At 37.7% G+C, this 20,439-nt stretch overlaps 1 protein-coding gene across 6 annotated transcripts in view; it reads left to right on the top strand.

The window, feature by feature from the left end:
* The window catches only part of LOC124869290 (RNA-binding Raly-like protein), an 84,535-nt gene that overhangs the window by 21,550 nt on the left and 42,546 nt on the right, over positions 1–20,439 (top strand). For 4 of the 6 annotated variants that reach the window (XM_047367064.1, XM_047367059.1, XM_047367063.1 and 1 more), the window contains exon 2: positions 15,565–15,839. In XM_047367064.1, coding sequence (XP_047223020.1) covers positions 15,584–15,839 — 256 coding nt within the window. In that variant the 5' untranslated portion in view covers positions 15,565–15,583. Of the gene's footprint in view, positions 1–15,561; positions 15,840–20,439 lie in introns of all 6 variants that reach the window. The other 2 variants (XM_047367062.1, XM_047367060.1) reach the window with 1 other exon arrangement.

Genomic DNA, 20,439 nt, shown 5'->3' with positions numbered 1-20,439 from the left:
AATTCATTAGATGAAGATCAGCTAATGTGACCACCTCTAATATAGCAGATGTTGACTGTTTGCTGGTCTTACCAATGACCTTAAAGTAACATACTGCTGATCAATCTGCAAAGAGTGACAACCATTTAAGGCCATTTCCAAAATCTAAAGTCCATCCATCTACATAGAAGAAGAATATCAAGTTGAAAAAACTTCAAACAACTGCTAATCTTCCAGAGAGTGCACATCCAGGCTAGTTCACTTTACGTGGAGGGCTCTGAGAAAATTGCAAAAAAGCTTAAGATCTCCATCTCAGACCCTGATATATTTGGTGAAAACAATGCCCCAGTCAAAGTTCGGACCCCAAACTGACTAAGATGCCGTGGCGTGATCTTAATAGAGAAGTGTAGGCATGAATGTCTTAATGAACTGAGGGAAGGGTCTTAAAGAAGACTTGACCACAATTCCTCCTCAACAATGTTAGAGATTAATGAAATCACACAGAAGAATTCTTGATACTGAAATAGTTTCCCATGACTGTACATTTATGTAACATAAAACACGTAGAATGCAGTCATTCAAAAAAGTCAGACAAACAAAGAAAAAAGACATTTTTAAAGACCCTCCAAATTTGGGACATAGTTCAGGGAGATGTGTGTAGTCTAAGAGGACAAGTGTGAAAAGATAAAAATGAAACACTGTCTTATTTTCCTCTCTTGTGGGTTGGAAGTCTGTTGGTTTTCTGTGTGCATGCTGTCAAGACGCTACAGATAAATTGCTGCACTGCAACATTTCAGCAGTGGAGGGTGAGTGTAGCCTGAATGCAAGTGTTTGTCAGCATGTATGAGCAGCTTTTTTCTTCCTCAGACAGACTCAGTCAAGATAGGTCAGGGGGAGAGGAAACGCTAAAATGATTACTTTCACCGGTTCTTAGCTTCTTTATCTCCTGAGGATTCCCACTCTGAAACCTCTGACAGTCGATGTGAGAAAACCAAAGAGGATCCATGAAATACTTAAACTTGGAACCTTTGTGGTGCATGCACGATGCTGTAGAAGTATCATAGAGAAAAAAAAACACATCACTGTCAAGCGCTTGCCACTGGGGTTGTAAGAAAGACTTTCTGAGGAAAACAGGGCATGTGCAGCGGACAATGTGCCAGTGATGAGCTAGGATGTACTCACAGCTCCACTGATGCATGAAGTTGTGATTTAGCATTCATTTCTGGAGAATTAAGCATTCCCATATGAATCAGGCCCCATCTCCATCTTCCCTGATGTTTTTCCGACCAGGCTGCTTTGAATTCTGGGTTTTCGGGTTTGGGATGTTTCTACCAAGTCTTTGCTGGCAGTTATGAAAGGCTTTGAGGGTCTTACAGACTCATGAATCTTGCAAAATAATAATGTTTGAAGATTGTTTCAGTTGCTTGAGAAACAGCACATTTTACTTTAATTATTTAATCATTCATTCAAACAATTAAAAACTTAGTAATTAATAATAACTAACGAGTTAATGTAAATCATACATGGGGAAAAGAGAGAGTGAAGGTTTTTAAATGCCTCCTCCTTAAACACCCTGTAGTTATTTTCTACCACCTGCAGCCTGTGGTTATGTAAAGCTCCACTGCAGCAGTGTCTTGGAGACCAGTCAGAGGTATCTGCTGCCTAAAAATGTTGGACATTTATTCAGACTTTAGAAACTACAAACCATTTGTTGAGCTAATGTTCTGTCCACATGTAAATAGCAACCAACTTGAAGTTCACAGTCTCAACAAGAATCTTGTGTGTCTTTTCACCAGAACTCCCCATAGTTCTCATCCACACAGCTGGATTTGCTTACTCTACATATGTAAGGTTACAGGGTGCAGAGGAAATTATATTTTACAGTAAAATAGATGCAAACTTATACCATTACCTGTCTACATTTACAGTGCATTGCAAAATTATTATCACCCTTCATTCTTTTTCCATTTTTATCACCTGACAGCCTAAAACATGATTAGGATTTTATGTGACAAAGCAAAACAAGGTAGTGTATTGTGGTATCTGGAGGTTACATAAATCATCCCAAGTTCAACCCAATTAGGAGGTAGGGAGTTTGGGTTTGCAGAAAAACCAGCTGATGGGCCTGTGTCTGGGAGACATAACACTTTCCATTAACACAGTAACTCTTAAAGCCCCGTGTCAAGATAGTGTCTATCCAAGCAAGGACCAGAGAACACCTGGTCCTTTTCGATAAGACTGTCTTCCTGGCAATTGAGGCTGACTGAAGCACATTCCAAAGTTGAAGCCATATGCTAGGGGAAAACCAAATATGGAAAACGGTTTCTGTGTTGTCTGAAACCCTCATAAAAAGAGGCTGTGATTATTGTCAGTTGGGAATTCTCCTACACTTCTGTTAGGATTCCCCAAAGTCTGATGTATTGATCTGTAATTTTGTTATGGGCCCAGTTGAAATAAAAATCCTCATGTGCTGAACTATGTCTGTGTCAGAACAAAGATCCTTCCGAGACATTCACATATCGGCGAGAGTTCATAAATTCCAATTATTAATATTAATATTGGACATGTCTTGCGCTGAGGAGAGTACTGTGCCCCAATTTCGTTGTGCTTGTGTACACTGTTCGCCTGTTTAATGACAATAAAGACTCTTCTTCTTCAATATACAACAGTATATTTGTTTAGCCACCCTTGAATCAATACTTTGTACAACCATCTTTCACTGCAATTATAGCTGCAAGTCTTGGGGTATGTTTGCTAGCTTTGCACATCTAGAGACTTGATGTGCAGAGCCCATTTTTGCCTATTCTTCGCGAAATACAGTAGCTCTAGCACAGTCAGATTAGATGGAGAGAGCCTTCAGACATTAGTTTTCAACTCTTGCCACAGATTCTGAATAGGATTTACCAATGGACTTTGACTTAGCCATTCTAACACATTATTATGCTTTGATCTAAATAAGTTGTGTCCATGGGTTTTGCCACAGGGGACAAAATCGACAAGTTAAAAGTACTTGGAGGGCCTCAATTTTTATTTCCAATTCAAATTGGAAAAGATATAGTGATTTCTTTGTGATTGTTTTTTATTATTTGCTCAGCCATAAATGTAAAATTCAATATTGCATTGAAACAAAGTAGTTTAAATTTGGTAGAAAAATTATCTTTATACAATAGAGAGAATAAAAAGGATCTTGTACATTTGTTTTATTAAAAGAAAAGCTTACAGTTTCCCAATTTTTTGAGGGGATCAACAACTAAATGGTCCACAACAAAATGTGAGAGAATTCAAGGGGTGTAAATATTTTGCTAGGTAGCTAGGTATTCCATATTTCCCTTGTGTTTTAGTATGTGAGTATGCAGCAAACCTCTGAACAGAGTAGTGTTGTTATATGCAGAAGTAAAATCTGGCTATGGCTCATTAAAGCTCAGTTCTGACATTATCGTACTGTGGAAAGGTTAAACCACCCATAATTTCTTTCTGCTTATCGTATTTTTAAAGTGGTTTTAATCAACTGACCTCCAGGCTTTCTGAATGGTTTTCTCTGGACTTTGCCGCTTTTCTTAAATGCTAATTTTCAGTCCAGTACTCGAACATTTTCTGCGCACACATTGTGAGGACTTTGCCTTTGCATTGCCTCACAAAGAAATTTTATTACATTTAGTAATACTTTTTTCTATTCTCTACTTCAGGTAGTTTTAAAATCTGAGAGCTGCATGTAGACTCGAATGCAGGATAGAGAGGGACACAAAGAGGCTTCTTCCAAATGCACATCAGAGATGTTCTTTTGTGTTGGAGAGGTTTTTTTCAGACTGTGAGGATGTGGTGACTGAAATTTTATAAGAAACCACTGGAGAGTAGAAATGTGTATCCTGTAATGTAATGAGATGCCTGTGAAATTGCAGTTCAATGCGCCTATTTAAACTGTTGTTAATAGTTATTTTAATAATATCTTTGTTATTTGAGGAAAATATACTTATTGTAGTTATTGTTATAGAAAGACATTTTTATTACACATTTATTCATTCATTCATCTTCTATACCACTTATTCCATAGTGGGTCACGGGGGAGCCGGACGAGCGAGAGGCATTTTTATTACACCTTTTTTACTAAAATATTTCATGTCTTGCCCTTTTTATCCTCAAAACTGTGTTTTTGTGGCAACTTCATGTCTGCCCCTTTACCACTGACCTCTGACATCAACCAGGCCTTTTCATCCAAACAGTTGCTGCTCACTAGAAATGTCCTCTTTTCTTGCACCATTCTCTGTAAACCAAAGAGATTCTTGTAGGTGAAAATCCCTGTAGAGATGCAGTTTCCGAAATAGTCCACCCAGCTTGTTTGGGCACCAACAACCGTGCTATTTAAGAAGTCAAGGAAATCTCTGATTATTCAGCTCATCCATGTTTTAGAGGCAACAAAGCAACCTCAGATGATATAATAATGCAACCTCCACTATGCTAGAAGGGTCGCCTAAGGTCATTTGATGTTCTATAAATATACAAATTGCTACACTGGCTTCATAAAATGACTGCTTTGTTCAGGAAAATTAAAAGTATCATTTTTTTGTGTTGGGAGGCTACTTTCTTTTTTAAAGTCTGTTCCCTTTGCCTATGTAAATCTTGCAGTGTTTTGTATGCAGTGCCTGATAGAGACCATTTTAAAAATATTTTCACAGTAAAACGTTGATAATTCCACAAAAAACTGAAACAACCTTCCAACATGATTAGAAACTGACTTTTGAAGGAGGTTATATTCTGTAACAGAAACTGAATTTGAAACTATTTCAAATTAAAATTAATCGAGAAGATGGCAAAAATGTTTAGCATATTTCTGTATTTTTTTTATGTCATTACTCAAAAGCTTGATATGTTTGTATTTAAATAACTTGAAACTATTCTGATTCATTTGGATTTCTTCCTGAAGCTATTTACACAATCCTAATGGTAAATAAACAGAATAAAATGATCACATATGTTGGCAGGGGAATAAGGAACATAATGACTGATTGCTGATGAGTCTGTTCAGAAACCAACTCTTGTACAACCGGTCAGAAAATAGAAGAGATGTTTCATTTAATACCCAGAATATAAAGCCCTAGGTATTCTGACTGGATAAACTTCATGGCCATCTATTCAGTGATGTTGATGGTATTCTTCAGTTTTGGTCAGACTTGAGTAGTTTTTGTAATGTTATGAATGAATTGTGGGGCAGATGTGGGTGAATTCTCTGATTGCCCACTCCTGTTTTAGACTCAATATATTTTCTGAATGCTTGGGACTCATTTGCTGCAAGAAGGATCATTTGTCACTATCACCAGACAATATTTCTGTCCTTATCTTTAAATGTACCCTGGATAGTAATCATGTGCAGTGGTCACAAATTATAAAGGTTTAAAATCTGATGGAAAATTAAGACAACTAGCAAGTGGAAAAAAAACACTGCGTATTTTGGTCCACACTTCTCTGCTTCCAGCAATTACAGTGCCTTGCAGATGTATTCATACCCCCAGGTTTTTCACATGTCACGTTACAACCATAAAGCTCAATTTATTTTAATTTCAATTTATGTGATAGACCAACATAAAATAATGTGTGACTGTGTTAAAGTGTGCTGAGCATTTCTGTTGAACCCACCTGAGTCAACACTTTGTGGAATCACCCTATTATGTAGGTGCAGCTGCAGATCTTTTGGGGTACCGGCTTTGCACATGTTGAGATAAAGGTTTTGCCTGTTTCTTCTGCAGCTCTTGCTCAGACAGATTAGAAGATGTCTCACTGTGAACATCAAGCTTATAGTCTTGCCACAGATTTTCAGTTCAGTTTAGGTTTGGGCTTTTACTTGGAGATTTTACACATGAAAATCCTTTAATCTAAACCATTTCATTGTAGCTCTGGCATTATGTTTGAGGTTCTTGTTCTGCTGGAAGGTCAGCCTCTGCCCCACTCTCATGTCTTTTTCTGCCTGGAATACATTTTCTTTCAGTACCGACTTGCGTTTAGCTCCATCAGTCTTTCCATGAACTCCCTTGACTATCCTCCCTGTACTTGCTGAAGAAACAGCATGAAGCTACCACCACCACGTTTCATTATGGGGATTGTGTGTTCAGGGTTATGTGCCGTGTTGTTTTTCCACCAAGCAGCACTCTGCATGTTAGCCAAAAGGTTTTGTTTTGTCTTGACTTGCCATGTTTCCCCAAACGAGCCTCATCAGAACACATTTTCCGAATTACTGCGATGCACCTGTATTTTGGCCATTCTGCCGAGCATAAGCAGACCCATGTCTACAAATCAGGGAGTCCAAGAAATCTGAGAAGTTAGAAACAAGATAAACAGACAAATAAGAACATCCTTAAGATGGCAAACGTCAGGCCCAAAGTTACCTTCTTTTGTATTAGTTGTTAGGGAGATGATGGCAACTGGAAGCAGAGGAGTAGTCATGTTTAAATGCGCATGTAATGAAAACAAAAACATTTTCATAACTTTTTCCTCTCCTGGTATAATAATGATGATTAATAAAATCAATCTTCAAAAAAGTGATAAAATAAACACTGAATTTGCTGAAGAATTGCAGGACCTTATGGATTAATAATGGCACTTTCTCAACTAGCAATATATTGATGTACAAATCCTGTTTTCAGTAAAAAGTTTAAATACTTTTGAGTACAACCAGAAAATGATGCTTATCAAGTTCACAATAGGTTCACTCAAATAACGGTGAGCCCACACACTGCCTGTTGAATTTTAAAACCTACCTTTAATCAATATTATCAGCATTTGATGTGTTTCGAGATAAATTGTTGAAATTGTTTTATTGGCCAATGCAAAATTCTGGTTCTCTTTGCTAGCTGAAACGCTCCAGTGTTACGGAGCATATGAGGCGATGCATTCTAAACTTCTGGTTTGCAAGTTTTTCATTATGCATTTATCACGTATGTTTTTATTGGCAATTTCACTTTAAAATGGTTTAACTAACCATAGGAAATGTTATCACACTAATCCTTAAAACCAGTAATCAGTTTATCCATGCTCTGTTTACTAATTAGGTGACTTTTTAAGGTTATATTAGTTTCACTGGATTTAATTTAAGGTTATTAAGGTAAAGGAGTTTGAATACATATGCACACTGCACTTTTCAGTTTTTTCCTTTAACTTAACAATTATGCTCTATTTTCTGTTGGTCTTCTATGCAAAATCTTGATAAAGTCCAAATAAGTTTTGGTTCTAACCTTATGAAACGTCAAACGTTTCAGGCGGTATGACTATCACAAAGCCACACAAATACACATCAAACAGCAGCTGTTGGATTACATCAGTCTTTCAGGCACATTTTAAATCATATTTAATGAACAAAAGCGAGTATTTTTGTTCGGCCAGCTCTGCACACATGTGATTGGGGGACAACTTACATGATCTCACATTAGATCAACTTAAATCTTTCTCTTGCTTCCTTAATCAGCCATATACCTAATGGCCTTTCTTATTCAGTTCATTTCACATCCATCAGTCACTAGGAGGGTCGGGCCTAGTCTTGAGGCTGCTGAGGCCGTTCAGAGACAGAGATGTAGTGAATGCATTGGAGGTTTGATTGGATTGACTAGTAGTCCTTTTGAACGCTGATTCTCCTTTCTGCTCTGCTGATAATTAGAGGAATTAACTCCTGAAAACTTAATAACAGCATTGCTGCATTGTGAGACTTTCAGTAGAGTTAAATCATCTTCCCTTCAGGGATGTGAAAAGGTTGTTTTTTGGGGTTTCTTTTTTTCCAACAGCATTGGGGGATTTAGGAAGGATTATGTGTGGGTGGAGGCAAATGATGGAGGTAAAGAAGAGGTAGGATGGGGAAAATTGTGAAGTGAATGGAGCCCCGGAGGAGACTGACTGCAGAGAGTGTGTTATTGTGTGTGAGGGATGACATTTAAGGTAAATACGATTCTGCACGCTTTCTCCTTCATCTTAAGAAGATACAATGTGGAGATGTATTTTTAGAAAATACTTTGATATAATTTGGACTATAAACTCCTTTTTTACATGCAGTTGATGGTGCCTCTTAAGCTTTGGACTTATAGCATTTAGATTAATCCTTATATGTTCTTAAAATAAATGAACATTCAATAAATATTTGAATCTCTAGAGAAATGTATGGCAACTAAGAACCTTTAGCCAGCTTTAAGGATAAAACGAAAAAATTCTGACATTTTTTGCTTTTTGCTAAGTGATTTACTTGGTTCTTGGTTTTGACATTAGTTGCTTTCATCAGAACTCAAATAGGATGCTTAAATAAAATGCTTTGGCTTTAAATGTATCCCAGGATTCAATTAGAACTTGACCTTTTGGCTAAACAGGTTTTCTTTTGTGTTCTTGCATTTGAGCCCAACATTAAACTAAAATCTTAGTAGTAAAAACCAGCTTCTCTAAAACTGGCTTGGCAACCTAAAAAAGGGGAAACAGTCTGTTTTAAAAGATAAAAAACACAGGCACCTCCAGAGTTTAGTTTAATAATAATAAAGAACATGGGCATGAAATCATGGCTTCAGGTTGTGTCTGCAATTAGACACATGGAACAGCTACTGTATATTTACCTCTGAAAAGGTAAATAAGGATGTACTTTCATTAAAAAAGGGTTTATGGTCAATTTAGTCATGGGATAAATAAACCAAGTAAACCCCATGATTTAATAGTCAATCAGCCTTCATTGAGAACCGTTTTATGGTCAGATGACACAAAGACTGAACTATTTGGTCACAATGACAAGTAGAAAGTGATGCTGTCAAGCCTCAAAACAGTGTATCAGCTAACAAGCATTGTGGTGGTAGCATCATGTTTGGGGACTGTTTTGCTTCTGGTGGTGTTAGTGCAAGAAAGAATAAAGAAGGATTATCTACTTAATCTTCTAGTTTACTTCTCATTAGCAGCTAGATGTGTTGGTTAGACTGAATGGAGGACCCAAATGCAGGCACCCAGGAGGCAGAGTCAATGCAAGAATAAAAAAAATAATACTTAACTGATTCCAGAAGAGAGACTTAACTTTGCTTTTGGAACATCTTGATTCTCTTCTTTTCAGATACTCTGTTATAGTTCAAGCTGTTGAACAGGTGACCTTACATTTGACTGTATAAAACAGAGGAGTTGACTCATTGATTGCAAGGTGCCTAGGTTCTATAGCTTCAAAACAAGCCCAAATCATCATTCATCGACGACTATGCTTTAAAGTTTCCATGTAGTATTTGCCTCATATTGTTAACCTCATATCATAGCCTAACTCATGTGTGCTAAGATATGACTTTGGCAATTATGCTATGAGACTATGAAGCTCTGTTTGGGCTTCTCCTGACATGATGCTGTGCATTATTGCTAGACATCTCTTCTTTGATCTCATTCATTCAGGATATTTCTCCAGATGTCATGTGATTCATTCAGATGCAGCTTTGCAAACCTTTGTCATACTGCCATATTCCTAGGAGAGGAAAAAGGCTTTCTTCTGGCAACTGTTCGAAACAAGACATAACTATTTAACGTTAACATTAAACAATCTAAATGAGGCCTGTACAGCTTAACATGACCTCTTGGGGATTTAGCAATTTATCCGAGCAAACCTTGACCTTGGGGCAAATTTCTGGTAGCTGTTTTGGTGTTTACCACCTAATAATCTTTTTTACTATAGAAGGATGGCCTTATAAATATACCCAGGTTGCTTGGAAGCAATATTAGCTTCTTTGTGGTCAGTGCTGATGTCAGTTATAATATCAAAGATATTTATTTATTAATTATTTAACAGATAGCCATTAAACTTATTTGATAAGATGAAACTAGATTACTAGATGCAAACTTGTTTCTGAATCATTGTCCAGTATTCTTCACCCTTTTATTGTTAGCTAAGAGAGTTAAAAACTCAGATGTTTTCACAGCATCATGGGAGCTTCTCTTTGAAAACATCAGGTTTTAAAAAAGCCTTATTATAAAAGTGTCCTCACACACACAGTCAAACAAACAAAAACACAAAGATTATGACCAACAGGGAATTCCTAGAAGCAACCAAACTGAGAGTTTTTGCTTTCATCTTCATGTGCAGCATTCGTCTGATAACACTAGATGATCGTCCCCCGGGGGACCAAAGTGTGACAGGAGGAGATGGAGTACTCTTCAGAGGATGTGAAAAGTTCACGAAGGAAGGCTGATGTTGAAAAACAGACAGCTTTAGGATTCATATAAGACTCTACGTTCAGTCCTCTTTCTTCTCTAACTCCTCACATCCACACATTAGGTCAGGACCCTTTTGATTTTCTTGAGTGTGTTTTAACTGTTTCTATGCTGCTTATTATGTTCTTTAGGTTTTGCTCAACTTATTTCCATATGCTTATTATTGTTAGGTGTTTTCCCTATTAGTTCATTATTTTGTGTTTTAGTGTTCTTTTATACATCTAGCGTTCTACAGTTGTGCTCCTGTTAGATCTCTCTTAGGTATGTTTTCTTGGGTTTTCTTATGTTTCTGCTCAGCTCTTCTGTGTTAATTTACCTCCCTCCTTCAGCTGATCTGCATTCCTTCTGTCACAGCTGCTCCAAATCTCCTCTGATTACTACTCCGGGTAGCTTGTCATTTCTCCTCCCCTGCTTCTGGATTTAAGCTCTCAGGTTCCCATTGTTCTCTACTGGATCCTTGTGTTTCTATGCCCGTTTTTTCCCTCACTATTTATTCAGTTCTATGTCCGTGCTCCATGATCTATTCTCCTCATGACTGTTTGTAAGAATTTTTGTTCATTCATTCATCTTCTATACCCCTTATTCCATAGTGGGTCACGGGTGAGCTGGTGCCTATCTCCAGCGGTCTACGGCCGAGAGGCAGAGCACACCCTGGACAGGTCTCCAATCCATCGCAGGGCAAAGATTTTTTGTATTTTTATTAAATCGTTTAATCATCGTGCTGCTTCCATGATCCTGACTGTGTTTTGGTCCAACTCCTGCTTCACAAAACATGACACTGAGACCCTGACTTCCAAATTGAATGTAAAACTTACGTAGGACTTCAGACCACCAATCAACAGTGCAGCCTGTTTTCTCCATTGGCCATCATAAAACATTTATGACGTTTCTAGTTCAGAAGGAGACAGTTTTCTACCAGTTTTTTCTCTCCACTCAACTTTTCATTAATATACAGCACTCTCTAAACAGCAGGCTTCTACAACTGTCCACTCAGCAGTCTTCCCTATGATTGTGTAGACCATAACATGACCGTCATGTAACTTTTATGTATTAAACATCATACCAGTCTAAATATAATAAATCAGTTATATGACTTTCACTTTTTAAAAATAAAGTACTGAAATAAATTAACTTCTAATGAAATTCTAATTTATGGCGTTGAGCTTGTAGTTAGTATTGTCCTTGGGAATTTAGCCATCTCCTTTGCCTGAGGATTGGAGCTGTTGCATGCTCTTGTTCTTAATTCGATGAAAAAATGTTTTTCACCATAAGGTATCCTGCATCCACAGTCTCCACACACAGTAGCTCAGACAGATGAGTGAGCTGAGTTTTCAGCTATTTATGTGACTTCCATTATCATTATCATTATCATCATCATACTCTCCTAGTTGAGTTAAGATTTGGACTGCAGGTCCAGAACAGCACCAGAGCTTTCTGCCTGGCACTCTCCATGGAAACAGCTTAACTTGTCCAGTTGGGTGCTTACAATCAGAGAAGCTGATATAGAGTCGGGTTTCAGTCAAAACAGTATTTAACTAAGATTTTCTGCATCTGTAAATAATCTAAGTTGGGTAAAACTATGTGAGAAGTTTAAGGTTGACATTCATAATAAACAGTTCACATTTTTAACATATCTGTCTTAAATAATCTGAAAGGACAGAAAAATAAACATTGAGAAGTGAAGTGAATTGTGAAAGTGGAAGAATGAAAAAAAGGTGACAAGATTATTGTGATATCGGTGTGATGTGGTATTTTCAAACATGTGAATACAGTTTACATACAGAGAAAGGCGTATCTGACTCACACATCTGAATCACAGTTGCTTCCATGTCAGAGTTCCTCTCACCTCCCACTGACAGCAATCTGTCGCCATCTGCACAGGCACTGAAGAATGTGCTTCATTAATCAGACATGTCACAAAACAAATGGGTTACCTAATACATTGCCTGCCACATTTATTGTCATACATGACAACTATTGCTGCTGGTCACTTCAAGCATCTGGAAGCTCTAAAAGTGTTGTTTTGGCTTTGGGCAGCTAATGCACGTTTAAAAGACTAGGTTGTTTTCTCTTAACTGTATCAAAGTCATGCAACTAGGTGACTGGTCACATGCCTGCACCAGTGGTAGGATATGTTTGCCTCAAACTGGTAGAAAAGAAATCAGGTGAAATACCTTAATTAACAGATATTACTGAAAGATTTTGTATATATTTTGTGTATCTGTTAGACTTAAACAAACCACAAAGGAAGTGTGCTTCATTATAGTCATTCCAACAGAAAAAGAAGCAAGTGACTGTGACAATGACTCCTCAGACAGAGTATCAAGATGAAACAAGTCATTTGCCTGCTCCTAAATGGTGAAGCAGAGATGAACTCATCTAAAGAACGAAAAAGATGTTACTCTGATAGGTCCAGACCTTTATGCATCTAAAAAAAAATCTCATCACACTTGTAACAATGCCTATTTATAATATGCTATAAAGATAAGTGGGGCCCACTTCCAGTTCATAAAGTGAAACTCATTCTGTAGATTTACAGTTTCACAAAAATGTGAGTACACCCCTCATATTTTTGTAAATAGTTTATTATATTTTTTCATGGGACATCACTGAAGATATGACACTTTGATTCGATGTAAAGTAGTCAGTGAATAGCTTATGTAACAGTGTTATGCATTTGCTGTCCTCTCAAACTAACTCAACACCAGGGAAACTGAAAATGGCATTGTGCAAAAGTATTTGGCCACCCTGAGTCAATACTTTGTGGAACCATCTTTTGATGCAATTACAGCTGCAAGTCTTTTAGGGTATGTTTCTACCACCTTTGCACATCTAGTGACTAAACTTGTTGCCCATTATTCTTTGCAAAACAGCTCAAGCTCAGTCAGATTAGATGGAGAGCATTTGTGAACAGCAGTTTTCAGATCTTGCCACAGATTCGCGATTGGGTTTAGGTCTGGACTTTGACTGGGCCATTTCAACACATTAATATGTTTTGTTTTAAACCATTCCATTGTAGCCCTGGCTTTATGCTTAGGGTTGTTGTCCTGCTGGAAGGTGAACCTCCACCCCAGTCTCAAGTCTTTTGCAGACTCCAACAGGTTTTCTTCAAAGATTGCCCTGAATTTGGCTCCATCCATCTTCCTATCAAATCTGATCACCTTCCCTGTCCCTGCTGAAGAGAAGCACCCCCAGAACATGGTGCTGCCACCACCATATTTGGTGTTCAGAGTGATGTGCAGTGTTAGTTCTTCGCCACACATAGCGTTTGGCATTTTGGCCAGAAAGTTCAATTTTAGTTTCATCTGACCAAAGCACCTTCTTCGATATGTTTACTGTGTCCTCAACATGGCTTCTGACAAACTGCAAACGGGACTTCTTATGGTTTTCTATTAACAGTGGCTTTTTTCTTGCCACTCTTCTATAAAGACCACATGCAGTGCACGATTAGTAGTTGTCCAGTGGACAGATTCCTGCACCTGAGCTGTGGATCCCTGCAGTTCATCCAAAGTCACCATGGGCCTCTTGGCTGCCTCTCAGATCAGTGGTCTCCTTGTTCGACCTGTAAGTTTAGGTGGACGGCCTTGTCTTGGTAGGTTTACAGTCGTGCCATACTCTTTCCATTTCCGGATGATGGATTGAACAGTGCTCCGTTAGATGTGCTTGGGAAATCTTTTTATAGCCTAAGCCTGCTTTTAAACTTCTTCACAACTTTGTCCCTGACCTGCCTGGTGTGTTCCTGGGACTTCATTATACTGTTTGCTCCCCAATATTCTCTTAACCAACCTCTGAGGCCTTCATAGAGCAGCTGTATTTGTACAGAGATTAGATTACACACAGGTGGACTCTATTTAGTCTATTTAGTCACTTTTCATACACCAGGGAGGGAAAACGGCTCATTGGACACAATTTATACATTTTCACAAAGGGGTATACTCACTTTGTTGCCAGCTGTTTAGATATTAATGGCTGAGTGTTGAGTTATTTTCTAGGGACAGCAAATGCACACTGTTATACAAGCTTTACCTTGTATCAAAGTGTCACAGTCATGGGTAAACTGCTGAGTTTATTGTTGTCCAGCAGACAATCACTGAAACCCTTCACAAAGAAGGTAAAGCACAAAGAGTAATTTCTAAAGAAACTGGAAGTTAGCGAAGGGCTGTATTAAAGCATATTAATGGAAAGTTTGGCAGGAGGAAAATGTCTGGTAGTAAAAGGTGCAAAAGCATCAGCAATAATTGCAGCCCTCTTTAGTTGGGGTTATCTAATGCTCAAATTTTCTGAGACAAGGAACACAAAATCATAGGGGTTTTGCTCTTTTAGTTAAAATACTGAAATTTATTAACTTTTTAAAGACATTCAAATTTACATCAATATCCCTGTTTATGTGTATGACTAGCACATTTGTCAACATGTCCTTCAGATTAAGATTTAAAACTAGTGCCCTCATGGTGTTCATTGGGTCCTAAGGAGTCAAAAAAGTTTCCTAATACCTCAGCTCATGCCTGCATGTTTGTGCAATTCTTATTCTCTTGATCTGAGTATTTTTATTTAATGGAGGAAAACATACAACACTGAGAAATACTTGTTTTTGGCAACAACACCAATGCAACAATGTACAGCTTAAAATAAATGCAACTGAAGCATTTTTAATGTATGTAATGTGTAACGTGACACAGTAGCCAATTTTTCCAAGCCACTTTTCAAAATGGGAAAGTCAAGAGAACATGTCATTGAACCAATTAGAAAGTTTAAAACAACTGTAACCATGACGAACAAGACTGGATGAGGACCCATATTTATCTGGTAAGGGAGGTAAAAATGTCTCCAAAGGTCACTGTGAATGAACTGCTGCATTTTATAGGATTATAGAACAATCATATAGGAGTATAGTATCCTCCGTGGCTATTTTATTAGGAAATATGTAAACAGAGTAATACATAAATATTTTGTTGCATGCTTTTAATTAGGAAAGTTTGACTCAATTTGGCTTTGTCTTTGTTATTTGGATATGTAATTCTGAACCAATTTCATATATATATATATATATATATATATATGTATATATATATATATATATATATGTATATATATATATATAAGCCAAAACACACGCCGAAGTGTTAAGATAAATAAACCAATTATTAAAGCCAGTTCACTTAAATTTGGCTTCCCAAAAAGGTGAAATATTATCCCTCACAAGAAGGCCATTTTTGTATTTTATTTGGAGTATCCAAAGTGGTCAAGAGTTTTTTTTTCTCATTTCTCATATATAAAGCAAAGCCTTGCAGCATTTATACCTCTGTGCGGTGTTTAAATCCTGCTGTTTGGCTTTCTGACCTGATCTATGCAGTGTTTCTAAGTCACTCGCTCATCTGTTTGTCCCAGCAGGCAGAGCTCCAGGAATAGGATGACTGGGAAGACCCAGACCAGCAACGTGACCAACAAGAATGACCCGCGCTCCCTGAACTCCCGCGTCTTTATCGGCAACCTCAACACGGCCGTGGTCACCAAAGCCGACATAGAGGCCATCTTCGCCAAATACGGCAAGATAGTGGGCTGCTCCGTTCACAAGGGCTACGCCTTCGTTCAGTACGCCAGTGAGAGGAACGCTCGGGCAGCTGTGGCCGGGGAGAACAGCAGAGTTATCGCCGGGCAGTCTCTAGGTAAGAAGATATCTGTTTCATGGTATAAGTTTGCATTGTGTTGAACCCAAGAGCTCCTCTACACTGTGAGTAAAAGCAAAAGGCTACCTCATGTACTGTTCACGTCCTCTTAACATGCGCTAGAGTAAAACTTGCTTCTCCCAGAGTGTCAGTGGTGCTATGATGGGAGTGTTATTGAATGAAACTCCATGAAATTTGTTTATATTATCGTCTGACATCATTATTACTTGTTATACTGAATATGAAGATATTTAAATACCGCAAATCATCTTGTTATATATTCGGAGACTGAAAAGACAGAAAAACATATTTGCGCCTCAATATCTTTGCTTGTTATGAATCACCTTAAACATCAAATCGTGTGTAGTTTTGTAGTTGCATTTTTCATCAATGCAGATAGAGCATCTGTAGAGCAGAGCATGAGACATTAATTAATGTGATTATTGGGTAAATGATTATCATTACAACAATTGAGCTACATCGACTCGTTTTAGCAGAGCAGGCGTCAGTATTTGTGGCATCTCTGAAAATGTTGGGGAAGCCGCAGATTTTTTTCAACATGTAAAAAAACACACTTTGACTTATTGCAGATGAAATTACACACAGGGAAAACCAAATGGTCACCAATAGCATACTGTATATAAAACACATAACCTTTTCACCTTATTCTCTGACATCAAATCAGACTAAACTTTTCCTGCTTTAGGTCACGATTACCAAAATTGTTTGAATTTGAATAGTGCTTTATCACGTCTGAGAACTCCAAAGAGCTTTAAACTATAACCAGTCATTCACCCATTAATCCACCCATTCACACCCTGACAGTGGTAAGCTAAATTGTAGCTACAGCTGCCCTGGGGCAGACTGACAGAAGTGAGGCTGCTATACAATTGGCGCCACCAAGCCCTCTGACCACCATCACCAGGCAAGGTGGGTGAAGTGTCTTGTCCAAAGACACAACGACTGAAATGGACCGGCAACCCACAGGATGAACCCTAACACCATCGCCCAAGAATAATGAGACTGAAGTTTTTGGGGTTTTTTTTAAAGATATTTTTTCAGCACTAGTGGCCTTTATTTTTGACAGTAGGTAGACAGGAAACAGGGGTAGAGAGAGGGGGAGACATTCGGTAAATGTCGCCGGGTCCGGGACTCGAACGCGGGACAGCCGCTTCAAGGACTGTAGCCTCTGCATTTGGCGCTTAACCCCTACACCATCAGCGCCGCACCCTGAAGTTGTTTTTTAGAGTTCTTTTTAACTTTATTTACATTAAAAAGTTTACAGACATTTACTTAGTATTTGGTAGAATTGACTTTTTAATGTTTTGGGTATCCTTTCAGAAGTTTGCTGGAATTCTGGCCCATTTCGCCTGAAAGAATCAGTGTAACTGGGTCAGTTTTGTACGTCGCCTTGCTCACACACACCTTTTTAGCTCTGCCCACAAATTTTCTGTGAGGCTGAGATCAGGGCTTTGTGATGGCCAATCCAATACATTGACTTGTCCGTAAGACACTGTAAATAATCTGGTTAGTGTCCGTTTAGAAGACCTATCTGAGGCCAAGCTTTAACTTCCTGGCTGGTGTCTTGAGATGTTGCTTGAATATCTTTGACATAATGCTCTTTTACTATGATCTATTCTGTGAAGTTCACCTGTGCCTCCTGCAGCAAAACACCCCTGTAAATTTGAGTATATTATTCTATCAATCTGCGCCTTTGGCATTAAAGAAAAAATTTGTATAGTAAATCACAAGATTTTCACATCATAACAACCACACTTGAATAAAGGATTTCAATTGCTCCATATAACTTTGATAATAAACAATACAATATATGATACATGTTATTTGTAATATTTAATAGAAATTGAAAAACACACTATTAGTGTTTTTCTTTCACAAATAAAAAGCATTTATTTATTGGTTGTTATTTACAGCTTTACAACTGAACATATATCTCTCATCAATAAATTCATAAAAAAAAAAAAAAGAGTACATTCTGAATACATTCTCATGATATTATTTTTCCATAGCTTTGTACAAAACCTCATTACAGATAATAAATCAAATTTTATACAAAAGCAATAACATTTAATGTGTTTATATAAAAACAAGGCAAGAGTCATAAAACTGGGGTCAGTACCAATAATAAAGATTTCATATATCTGTATAATATAAACTTTAAAGTTGGAGATTCAGGTCACATTCAGTCAGTATGAGACCTTCACACTTCTTGATGGAAACTTCTCCAGTCAGAGTTTTAATATTTGGATCTGGCTCATACTGTGTATGGTGAAAACAAAACTGCAACATATGTGTTTGGCAAAATTAAATTGGTCAGTTAAACTTTGGAAAAGATTCCATAAGATTGGCATATTCACAGAAAAGTAAACACAAAAGCAACACATAAAAGCAGGAGATGAGAAGAAAGTGGTCAGCGGCAGGGAGAGAGAGCATTCAGAGCATAATCCATATGGGAGTTTGGTAGATCCCTGTAAATCTTCCCCATATTACTTATTGATTTGTTCACAGCGTCAACCAAGGAAAATAAAAGCCCATCCTGCTCCCTCATTAAAAATGAATAAAAGTCTAGCAGGGTCACTTCTGTAACCCCACCTTGGATGTGTCCAGTTTTATACCGTTTTGGCTGTGAAGTTGCATGTGGAGGTGGATAACACTCCATGGCTGGCGTACTAATAATTACACGCCTCGAGATGCAAAAGTAAGGAACTTTATGAGTTCTTGAATTTCACAAATCTCTCACCAAACGCTGACTGATTTTTACAAAACTAGGCAGGACCCTCTGTAATTCATTCATCCTCGTTGTGATACTGCCAGTTACCTGCTGGCATCATATAACACTGTCCCATCAAATTTATACTTCTTTGACGTAATTCTTGATTACAGTTCATTAAAAATATAGCCTAATGAGTTTTAGTGCTAATTTATGGTTAAAACTGGGAAATGAATACAAAGTGAAGACTAATTATGGGCTGGCATGATAAACTTTGGTAAAACAGGGTTTCACAGTATTTACAAGCCACATAGCTAAATATACCAGTGCCTGTTAACTCAAATAATAGACTTGCTGAAGATCAAACCCAGAACAGGAAGGAAAGGAAATTTAAGTGTTTCAGAAACTGCTAATCTATGATGGTTTTCATCCAAAACCATTTCTATGGTTTAAAGAGAATGGACCAAAAAACACACAACATTTTTACCATTGAAGCATAGTAGCTTAAGCATTAGAAGAAAACACCGGTAAGCTAAGAACAGAGGTTGAGGCCTTAATTCACTTAGGCTGACCAGAACTGATAGATGGGAACAGGTTGCCTGGTCCTGGTCAGATTATTCTCAATTTCAGCTGCTAGAGTAAAACATTATCATAAAAAGATCAAACATGGATCCATTTTGCCTCGTATCAATGCTTCAGGCTGGTGGTGGTAGTGTAATGGTGTGGGGGATGTTTGTGTGGCCTGCTTTGGATCCCTTATTGCTAATTGAATGCTGTTTATATGCCACAGCTGACCATGTCCACCTCTTTATGAACACAGTGTAATAAGATCATTGTACACCAATGCCCTCCACAGTCACTGAATCTCAACCCAACAGAACACCTTTTGGACGTTATGGGACCGGAGATTTGCATTTTAGATGTGCAGCTGATAAATCAGCAGCAAGTGGGTGAACTATATAGACAATATTGATCAGTGCACCTAATAAAGTGGCCAGTGAGTATTTATGGAGTTATGTCTGTAATTATGCGTAGCCCTGGCAGATCTAGATGTTTTCATTTTACTAACATGTTTCTTCTAACTGAAAGTAATTTTAACATTTTGGAGCCCCAATCTGAATCTGTGTAGTGAGCTAAACATTAGGGTGATGGCTAGGAGGCTTTCCAACCAGAATTAAAAAAAATGAAATCATAAAAAAGATTTATAGATGTTTGGGTTTTGTTCTTCTTTTGGGCCAGCATCTCTGTATTATTTTTCAGGTCTTGCCTATGATCATTATTGTTTATGTTCTCCAGGTGGTACTTTATTACTTTATTCCTTTAGGTTTAGTTTCTTACTTTTCTTGTATTCTGTTCATGGTGCATTTTTACTTCTGTTATATCTGTAAGTCATTTCTTTTGGTTAGATTGTGTCCTTGTATTTCTGTTTTGTCATGTTTTGGTTCTGATTCTCAGCCTTTGCCACCATATCAGCTCCATTCATTCCACCTGTATCATGCCAATCAGTACTTCTGTTTCACTGTGTTTCTGTTTTCTTGACAGTGTTGGGCTATATTAATGTAGATGGGAAATTATAGTAATTATAGTCCACAGCAAGCATTATGTATACAAAACAGCCCTAGAAAAGGTGCATGATGTGAATAAAATCTGGTAGCAAGTTGTTACTTTTTCTACCTCAAAAACTTAAGTATGAAAACACAAAAACAAAATGGTGTAAGAGGGAAACAACCAAAAGCCTTTTAGTTAACAGGTTCCAGTATTTTTTTGTGGGTCTATATTTTCAGCTTGATTTCCTTTTTGGAAGATGTCTTGGCTGTTATGTCAGTCAGTCATTTTCTACCACTTCTTCCGTAGTGGGTCACGGGGAAG

Source organism: Girardinichthys multiradiatus, chromosome 6 (genome assembly GCF_021462225.1).
Source record: "Girardinichthys multiradiatus isolate DD_20200921_A chromosome 6, DD_fGirMul_XY1, whole genome shotgun sequence".
Lineage (NCBI taxonomy): Eukaryota > Metazoa > Chordata > Actinopteri > Cyprinodontiformes > Goodeidae > Girardinichthys > Girardinichthys multiradiatus.
This window is presented reverse-complemented; position numbering and strand designations above follow the sequence as displayed.